This window comes from Pan troglodytes, chromosome 9 (assembly GCF_028858775.2).
Source record: "Pan troglodytes isolate AG18354 chromosome 9, NHGRI_mPanTro3-v2.0_pri, whole genome shotgun sequence".
Lineage (NCBI taxonomy): Eukaryota > Metazoa > Chordata > Mammalia > Primates > Hominidae > Pan > Pan troglodytes.
In genome coordinates, this window is record NC_072407.2 from 57,920,741 (window position 1) to 57,930,875 (window position 10,135).

The window sequence follows — 10,135 nt, forward strand, 5'->3', positions numbered from 1 at the left end:
GGTTCTGGATGAGCTGGCTGGTAGCAACTCCAGACAGGCAGACCATGGTGTTGGGTTATCTAGTTGTGCTGGATAATGTTTTGTCTTCTGAGGTTAAATGATACTGATGGCTATGCTTCATGGACTGATGAGATCACTCTGACACAAAATGGAGCTGCTGGTTGGCAATACAAACATCTCTGATTAGGCAGGGTGACAGGATGTCTCTCCTAGCTGCACCATGGTTGTTTGGAATCTGTAGTTTTGCAGAGCTGTGTGCTGGAATCTGAAACAGGGTGAGGTCTATGGGCTTGCTGCTAGGCCACACAGGTATGGCAGGGCCTAAGACTACGCTTGATATGTTTTTACTTGGGCTTGCCTCCCAGCCTAGGGTAGTCTTAAGCAGAGTACTGAGGCTTGGTCCACTTATGATGCAGCTGCTGGGGTTTAATGGGGGCAGACGCTCCCTCCATGGAGAACACTGACTTGCAGTTGGCTCCTGGGATGAGGAAGATGTGAAAATGTGGCTTTCCTCAGTTCTCTGGTCCAAAAGGGTTTCTCAGACTCACTCTCAAGTTCTGGAATGCTCATTATAGTATTTTTTTGCCTCTGGTTAGTTGCTAGTTGAATTTCTGTCAGCATCAGGGGAGTGAAGCTGGAGAACTCCTATTCTGCCATGCTGCTAACATTACTTTCCATGATCAACCTCTTTGTCTTTTCATTCTAACATTTTATTTACAATGTGTCTTTATAATGGTATTTTTAGGTTCAACCTATTTGGAAAACTTTAAGCTTCTTCAATGTCAATTTTCATTTCCCTTTCTATGCAATGTATAAGAGCTCCTGTTGTCCCACATACTTGTCAACATTTGGTGTTGTTATTATTTTGAATTTTGGTCATTATAATAGGGGTGTAGTTGTATCTCATTGTTTTAATTCACAATTCCTTAATAACACATAGTGTTAAGCATATTTTTATATGCTTATCTACCCATATATATTCCTCTCTAATTTTACTTTGTTTTTACAACCCTGCTTCTCAATGGTGTCTTCTAAAAGTGTGTGTGCAAACCATGGTAGAAAATAGATGGGAAGGCAAGGGAAAAGGAGGTTAAAGAGGAAAGAAAATTTCATTAAGTATTCAGTAGTCCAATCAATTAACCAAAAATTGTTCTTGTGGGACCTCAATATAAATAGATTTTCAATCATCTGTCTCTTGCACCATGTGTCAGCATTCAGGTGAAATGAAGAATAGAGAAGGAATCAGAAGAGTGAAAAGTAGAATACACTATTCCAGGTTATGTGCTAATAACTATGTGTAAATGATAATCTAGAGTTTGTTCACCTCTTATCTCTCCTATTTTAAACCTCAGTTACATGCCAGAAACCAATTTAAATTGATATCCCTTTGCCCCACTTTATGATTACCCTCTTATATGTTCATTTCAGAAGGATACTCCTCTCTTTCCTTTACATACGGACTATTTAAAGTTGAAGATGCAAATGTGCAGATACCGGAGCATGTTCCATAAAGACTCCCTCCTTTTATTTTAAAGTGATACCAATATGCTTAAAATTCTGTTAGGTTTTTATTTAATCCTATTAAAACAAAACTTGACTGTATTATTTTCAGTTAAATTTTATTTCAAATTATAAATTACATTCTTTGAAAATAAAAGAAAAATGTTAATAAATATGGATGGTTTATATTAATAAAAAACATAGATTTAAATTAATTTTTTGAAAAATCTATTTTATTGTGAAAATGGTTCATATTAAATTTGTTATTTTTAAGCTCTTTATGAATATCATTTTCTTTAATTCTGTTGACAAGCCAATTTAATATAAACTATTTTAACTTTTGATTTACAGATAAAAATTAGGCCTAAGATTTCATATATTTTTCTTAAAGTTACAAGGCTTTAAATTGGTAAAGCCAGGATTTGGATTTATGTAGTGTGACTCTAGAGTGCTTAATACTTTAATCATTATATTCCACCACCCATCTTAAAGTTAAAATAAGTGCAATTCATAATCACTGCATCAACTTCCTTATACTTTTTATATTTTTGGCCATTTGAAAAGATGTTTGAATTAAGATTTTTTTTACCAACATAGGAGACATATAGAACTGAGTTAAAACCTTAATGCTGTTACTTCTCAGCAAGACAATCTCAAGGGACTAATTTGTTCAGTTCTCTCACCTTTAGATTTTTCACCTCGAAATTTTTCAATAGAAATACCAAACTTTGTATTATTTTAGTAGACACAAGTATAATAAAAACAAAGAATTTGGACACATTTAAACACTACTTGTTCCTGAAATGAAGAGATAATCAGAATTCATACTTTTTCTTTTAGGTCAATCACTTTTGAAGGAGGATGGTCACTCCAAAATTACCCATTGAATGGATATGGTGTTGCAGAACTTTTAAAATATTTTATCTTTATTTTCCATTTTGATTTAACTAATAGTACTTCTACAATACACAAAACATTTCAATATTCTTCCCCTATATAGCTTCTTCTTATTCTATTTTCCAATCTTGATTTATTTATTTATATTTTAGTTTATTCGTTTTCTTTTTTTTTCCTGTGCCTGTGCTTACCCATATACCTTTTTCCTAACTTTTAATGTTCAATTATTTATCTGCAATGCAAATCAACATAAAAGCTTTTATATGGTATGTGTGTGCATATGTGTGTGTGTGTATGTACATGTGTTGTTGTAGTGAACTATACTAGATAAGTTAATAATGGAATCATTACATTTCCATTGTCTATTAAATATATGGCCTTTCTCGTGTATGACATGTCAACTTTGGGACACTACTTTGAAAACTAGAAACATTACATCACAGAAAACAAAATGAAGTGAGCACATTAAAAAACTCATGTTATTTAATTGAATTTATTTTAAATTTATATTTGACAGGAGAACATAATTTCAATTGGTAATATTTTTCATTAAATAATGATAAATAAGGTTAAAAATGAAATTGAATCTGTCAACAGTTATTAAAGATGTGGTACACTTATTACACTGAAACAGATGAATATTAAAAGTCCGTAATATGCATATCTAAAGTGCCGCTTTTTATCTGCTGTCCTCACTCTGGGCATGAAAATTCCATTGCCAATTCTAACTTGTGATTCTATGCAGCCCCAATTATTAGGACAGAATAAATAGAGAGGTAACTTCCTATAGCAGTAGTGGGTTCCCTGTTTAGGGAGAACCCACTAGAGACAAGTGTACTGAGTGTTTTCTGAATTCCTGTGATAATTTTATTTATTTCATTGACATCACCCAACTTTAAACACAATAGATCATACCATATTTGGTTTCAACCATGTTCTACACTTCTGCACTTCAGGCTCAGGAAATATGTTGTATCTCCAGTATATTAGCCTCTGACTCAAAAATACAGAACTTTTTAAATACAAAGTAGTGATAAAATGTAAATGGGCATCTTGATATACTGAGTTAGTTCCTTTGCCCTAGAAGTGTTCAGCAGGAAGCTTGATACCTTATTGCAAATGCATTAGGGAAGGAATTTGACATTTCTTTGTTGGTGCTCACAAATTTGAACACTTGTGATTGTATAAATGTCTTTCTTTTTATTAAACCAGAGTGTAGACAGAGTTGTGATGTAGAGTTCACAACCAGCAATGGCAGAATTGAGCTCTTAGGAAAAGGAAGAGCCAAATTGAAGATTTCAGGGAGTTTATCAGTCTGTGGTCAAAAGCACAGGAAAGAAGTAAGAAAATCAGATGCATTAGATTAGAGTGCATAGAGATAGTCAGGCTTACACTTTAGAAAATGCATGGCTGGAAAGGAAGATAATCTGAAAAGAAAAGACTACTGGTCGGTAATCACCTGAATTAATCTATACTCTACCTAGTTCTGGCACAAAAGACAATGTCTTGGTAGTCACAACTCCTGTTAACTAGAAAACATAGGAACCCACAAACTTAGATACGATGATATATTATTCCCACAGCATTCAGGTACTTTCCTGTCTGCTATCTATACTTACTCTGTTAAATCATTATTTGACTGAAAAAGTAATCAGGTCAGGCCCTCAATTTATCCTTTGTTTTCTGAAATAATTTTGCCATGCCATAACTTTCTCATGGCATTTTTCACTTCTGCATTCCTCAGTGTGTAGATGAGTGGATTGAGAAAGGGTGTTCCAATAGTATAAAATACTGCCACCATCTTGTCCATGGGGAAAGTGGTCAGGGGACGTGTATATATGAATATACATGGGCCAAAGAATAAGATGACTACAGTTATGTGAGAAGTGCAAGCAGAGAGCCTTTTTCTTCCCTTTGGTACTGTGGTTTCTCAGTGAATGCAAGATGACAATATATGAAATTATCAAAATCATGAAACTACTTGAGCAAATTGCCCCACTGTTAGACACCAACAGCAGGTTGATCATGTAAGTGTCCATGCAGGCAAGTTTCAACAAGGGCTGCAAATCACAGCAATAATGATCAATCAAATAGGGTCCACAGAAAGGCAATCTTAAGGCCAGGATAATCTGGGCTGTAGAGTGTATAAAAGACCCTATCCAGGCAAGAACAATCAGGATGATGCAGACCTGCTGGCTCATGATGGTTGGGTAACGCAAGGGCTTACAGATGGCCACATAGTGATCAACAGCCATGAGAATGAGGACAAAGATCTCCATGCAGCCAAATAAATGTAGTGCAAAGACTTGTGTCATGCACTCATTGTAGGATATAATTTTCTTTTCAGAGAGAGCATCCACAATTAATCTAGGGGCTGTGGAAGTTGAAAAGCAAGAATCTGCAAAGGACAAATAAAATAGGAAGAAGTACATGGGGCTTCCTAGTGTCCGGCTGGACTTGATGGTCACAATAATGAGCACATTCCCCACCACAGTACCCATATAGAAAATTAAGAAGATTACAAACACTATTTTCTGCCTCAAGGGATCCTGTGTTAATCCTAACAGTGCGAATTCAGTCACACTGTTATTTTGCTGCATCGTTTCAGTTGATGTGAAGAAACCACAGATTAGAAATAGTTAATCTGCAAAGGAAAAAAAAGAAATAAATTCTAAATTTAGAGGTCAAATACATATTCTTGCAATGAAATTGCAACTTTCCAATGGGTTATTATTGACAATTCTTTGTATTTTTTTCTGAGTAAAACGGAATTCATAGTAACTATTCAATATATTTACCAAACTATTATTATTATCTTTTTTTGAAACAGAATGTCACTCTGTCCTCTAGGCTGGACTGCAGTGGCATGACAAAATTACACATGAAAATAATACAATCAGAAATAGAAAAACAACTTGAAAGCAAATGATTCTTCAAACAAAGTAAACATTAATTTAGGGGTTTGGTATGAGTAGGTGTCTTCTGAGCTGAATGTGTTCCTTTAGCTTATAGCCAAGAATAATAAATATTTTGTACTGTGTTGTGGTAACAGAGGAAAATGTACATGACTTACTACAATAGGCTTTCACATTATTTGAACCTGACAGTACCATTATAATATATTTACTTAGTAAATCTACTGATCATTCTAATGATGATTGTTTAAATACTTGAGAATACCTTCCTTAATAAAATTTACATGTATGTGGGTGAGTGTGTGCACACACACACACACATACACAGAGAAAGAGACAATAAACATAAAATTTTTGCAATGAGCAAAAAGTCAGTCATTCCAGTCCAACATGAGAATTATTTTAACCTCTTGCCTTGACTATCTTTATTTCCTTTTAATTTACCTCTGAAAATTTTCTAATTCTTTTCAGTTCCAAATTCATCCTTTATTATTCAACTTTGTACTCTTTGTTATACTGTGTTGTCCAAAGTTAAATTCTTCCATCTTTCCTTATTTTTCTTGGTTTTTCATAAAGTTTTCTTAAGAGACAAGTAGACACTGAGACTAAAATGAGGAAAAAAGTGGAAGAATAATTGACACATAAATCAGGACATTCTTTCAAATTTCAGGTTTACAGGTAAACATCAGTGATTTTAGAAAATGAGATCTATGCGCTCCAAGTCAGGACTGAAACTTTCAATAGAATTTTTAGTTTGTATGTTCTTGTGAATCCCATATCCTGACTTCAAGAAAGAGAAGTTAAATATATAATGGGAATTAATATTTATTTGCATATTTCAAATATTGAACAAATTTTTCCATATACTTTTTCACATATATATTCCAAATAGCAACACAGTAAAAAATTAAAAGGGAAGTGCCAATATGATAAAATACATTTACAACACATATGCCAGACAAAAGCATAGCTTTTTAAAATGTAAATTGATTTCACAGATAAGTTTCTGAAAAATATGACACAAATGGACACTGGAAAAATAACCCATCTTAAAAGAGACTGTTCTCCTTATTATAAAGATTATGCCTCTGGAAAGATGCTCAATTTCATTCACAGTTAAATACCTTCAAGTTAAAATTCCAGTTAGATAATTTTCACCTATCTGGTTAATAAAGTAATCCTTTTGATAAATGTCTTAACAAATAGTCTTGACAAAGGTGTGGGAAACCGTCAACCCTATAAACTTTTGGTGGGAATGTCAGTGGGTGCAACCTTCTAGAAAGTGACTTCAGTATCTATTATATGACAACTGGATATAGATATTGATCCAGTTATTCCATTTCCTATAGACGCACTCATTCACAGAAACAAGGACAATCATTTTGCCTTTTTAGATGGTAGCAAGAGATAGGAAACAACTTTAGTGCCCATCAGAAGGGACATTAATGAATCAAGGATGATATTTTTATGCAAACATTAATAAGAATGAAGCAGATACAGATAGCTGTGTGTTTATATGCACACGCATGCACACACACACACACAAAAAATTGTCCCTGACATACGGTGTAAATTGAAATGTAAGAGATTAATATTGCATGCTTAGAATTGTAACATTTTCCTTAACATCAGTACAATATACACTACACACACCTGCATATTTCTATACATGAATTATAGTAGAAGAGTATGAAAAAACTATAATGACTCTGAGCGGGGAAATTGCATTCTTGGCATTAGACATGGGAGAAAGAACTACATTAAAAAATATTCACTTTGGTAGTATTTGACAATGTGTCATAATAATGCTACATCAAAAATAATGTTTTAAAAGCTTTACCTTGGGAGATGGGTTGTTATTCACCTTGTGATGGCATATCCCTGAGCCATCACAACTGTCTTGTTGTAGACAGGAATCCTAGTGGTATTCTTAGGGCTACATTAAGCCTCACAAATTTGAGTAAGTCAGATATAGCAGTAGTGTTGAAACTCAGGGCTCTGTAAATACAACATATGCAGACACACTGTCACTAACTGGAGATTCACTTCCTGTATTGAAGGTTTGTGAAAGCTCTTTAGCAAACAGAAATAAAAAATTGTCTTCTCTGAATTAAGTATTATAAAAAGACCCACACACATGCATGTATCTCCAGAATAGACATGAATAAGCAGGAATAAATAGATACAAATAGACATCATTACACATTTTTATAGTACTATACATTAGAATGAAGCAACATAAGAAAGGGTATTTTTATCTGTTCACTGTTGAATTTCAGCATTTATAAAAAAGTAGGTTTTTGATATCTGTTGAATAAATCAAAGAATTAAGAGAAATTCTTATAGATCCAAATCATTAATGTTTTATACTATTTTATATTTAGCTGCATTAAGGAGAAGGAAGCCAGCATCCTACCATGGGCGACATCATCACCTTCATGGAGCACTTCCTGGAACACCTCAATAGATTTTATTTCTGTTTGTTTATTTATTTATTTAATTACTGCTCCTTGCAGAGCAGAGCTACCCTTAGGCAGTTTGCCCAGAGTAGGCTGTTTCTGTTTAATTATCTCTGACCCACTTCTACCAACAGCTCTTACCTGGTAGTGCCCATTTCCATCAAGAAATTCTGTGCATGATTTTTATTCCCATCTTTTTGCTTTAGATTGTAAAGCACTTCTAGAAAAGTCCTTGAATTTCCCCACCTCCCACCAGTGTCTTGTATATGTTAGTTCCTGGCTGTTGTATTGATCAGATCCACCTTCTCTGAATGTTAGATACGACTAAGTTATTCTCCTATACAGACCTTACCAGCTTTGATAAGAGAGTATGCTACATTAGGATGTTCAATTGCCCTCTTTTCTTCCCAATATAATTTGGAGGCTACTTATTCAAATTAGAATTTTAAAAGTGCTTATAAATTAATATATAACTATTCTGATACGAGGCTCTCTTTGGTCTCACAAAGAAGCTTACATCCCCATCTTAATGGTAGAAGGCAAACTAAATTGGCTCCAGATTCATCCAACACTTTCTGAAATCTACCCTCACTCAGGATTTTTGACTGGGAAAATTTTCTCTTTTGCCTTCCCAGGAGAAGTGCTTAATATGAATTATGCAAAATTTAAGAGTCTGGGGAAGGTCATCCCCTCAAGTGTCCCTTTTGGAACATGAGCCAGATGTGATAGATAACTTAATCTTCAATATGTCTTGGATTATGGAGAAAAGAGGTAGCCCGCTCTTGCAATTAGAGGTGTTAATTTGAGTGATAAATGACGTTTTTGACTAGAATTAAAAATGGTTGTCTATCATCCAAATCTTTGTTTCTCATACCATTCTCCAATAAAGTGATCAAGGCTTCTTGAAGAAATGTTTGATTCTAGATTTTTAACTGAGAGTGTACAAAATAAATGAGCGTTTCATAGCGGTGGAAATACAGAAGTGCTAAAACATGCACACAAACGGTGATGGGGACACAAGAGTCAACTGAAACAGCCTACAACGGCCAAAGCTGTAAAAATTTTTAGCAACAAAATAAATAACACAGTATTGAAATATAACCTTAATTGTAAAATATATACAGAAAAGTTCACATTTATAAATAATTGAATACATAGTTAAATAAAATAGAATTAGAGGATAACTACCTTTCATTTATTTTTTAGTTGATATGTAATAATTATATTTATTGGATATGAAGTGATATTTCCATATGTCTTTACAATGTTTAGTAATAAAATCAGGGTAATTAATATGTCCATCACCTCAGATATTTATTTTTAATTTTTAAAATTTTAATTTTTACTTATTTTTATTTTTGTGGGTACATAATAGGTATATTATATGGTTTGTCTGTGTTCTCACCTAAATCTTATCTTCCATTTTAGCTCCCATAATCCCCATGTGTCGTGGGAGGGACCCAGTGAGAGGTAATTGAATCATGCGGGTGGGTTTTTTCCGTGCTGTTCTCATAGTAGTGAATAAGTCTCACAAGATCTTATGGTTTTATAAAGGGCAGTTTCCCTGCACAAGCTCTCTCTTACCTGCCACCATGTAAGACATTCTGTTGCTACCACCTCCCCTTTCACCATGACTGTGAGGCCTCACCAGCCATGTGGAATTGTGAGTCCATTAAACTTCTTTTTCTTCAATAAACTACCTAGTCTTGGGTATGTCTTTATTAGCAGTGTGAGAATGGACTAACACTATATATATATATATATATATATATATATATATATATGGAGTATATGAGACATTTTGATGCAGGCATGCAATGTGAAATAAGCAGCACATCAGGGAAAATGGGATATTCATCCCCTCAAGTATTTGTTCTTTGAGATGCAAATAATCCAGTTATACTCTTTAAGTTATTTTGAAATATACAATTAAATTATTATTGACTATAGTCAACCTGTTGTGCTATCAAATAGTAAGTCTTATTCATTATAACTCTTTTTTTGTACCCAATGACCATCCTCACCTCCAGTTTCTGGTAATTGTCCTTCTACCCAAATGTCCATGAGTTCAATTCTTTTGACTTTTAGATCCCACAAATAAGTGAGAACGTGGTGTTTGTCCTTCTGTGTCTGGCTTATTTCACTTAACATAATGATCTCCCATTCCATTCATGTTGTTGCAAATGACTGGATCTCATTTATTTTTATGGCTGAATAGTATATACACCACATTTTCTTTATCTATTCATGTGTTGATGGACATTTCGGTTGCTTTCAAATCTTAACTGTTGGAAACAGTGCCACAACAAACATAGGAGTCCAGATACTTCTTTGATACACTAATTTCCTTTCTTTGGGGTATAT

General features: G+C 33.9%; 1 protein-coding gene across 1 annotated transcript; it reads right to left on the reverse strand.

The window, feature by feature from the left end:
• Nucleotides 1–4,066: 4,066 nt before the first annotated feature.
• LOC100615556 (olfactory receptor 4C11) lies at nt 4,067–4,997 on the reverse strand. The gene is given in 2 exon segments (XM_009440397.3): nt 4,067–4,298; nt 4,300–4,997. Coding segments are annotated over 2 exon segments (930 nt in total).
• Between the last annotated feature and the right edge of the window lie 5,138 nt (nt 4,998–10,135).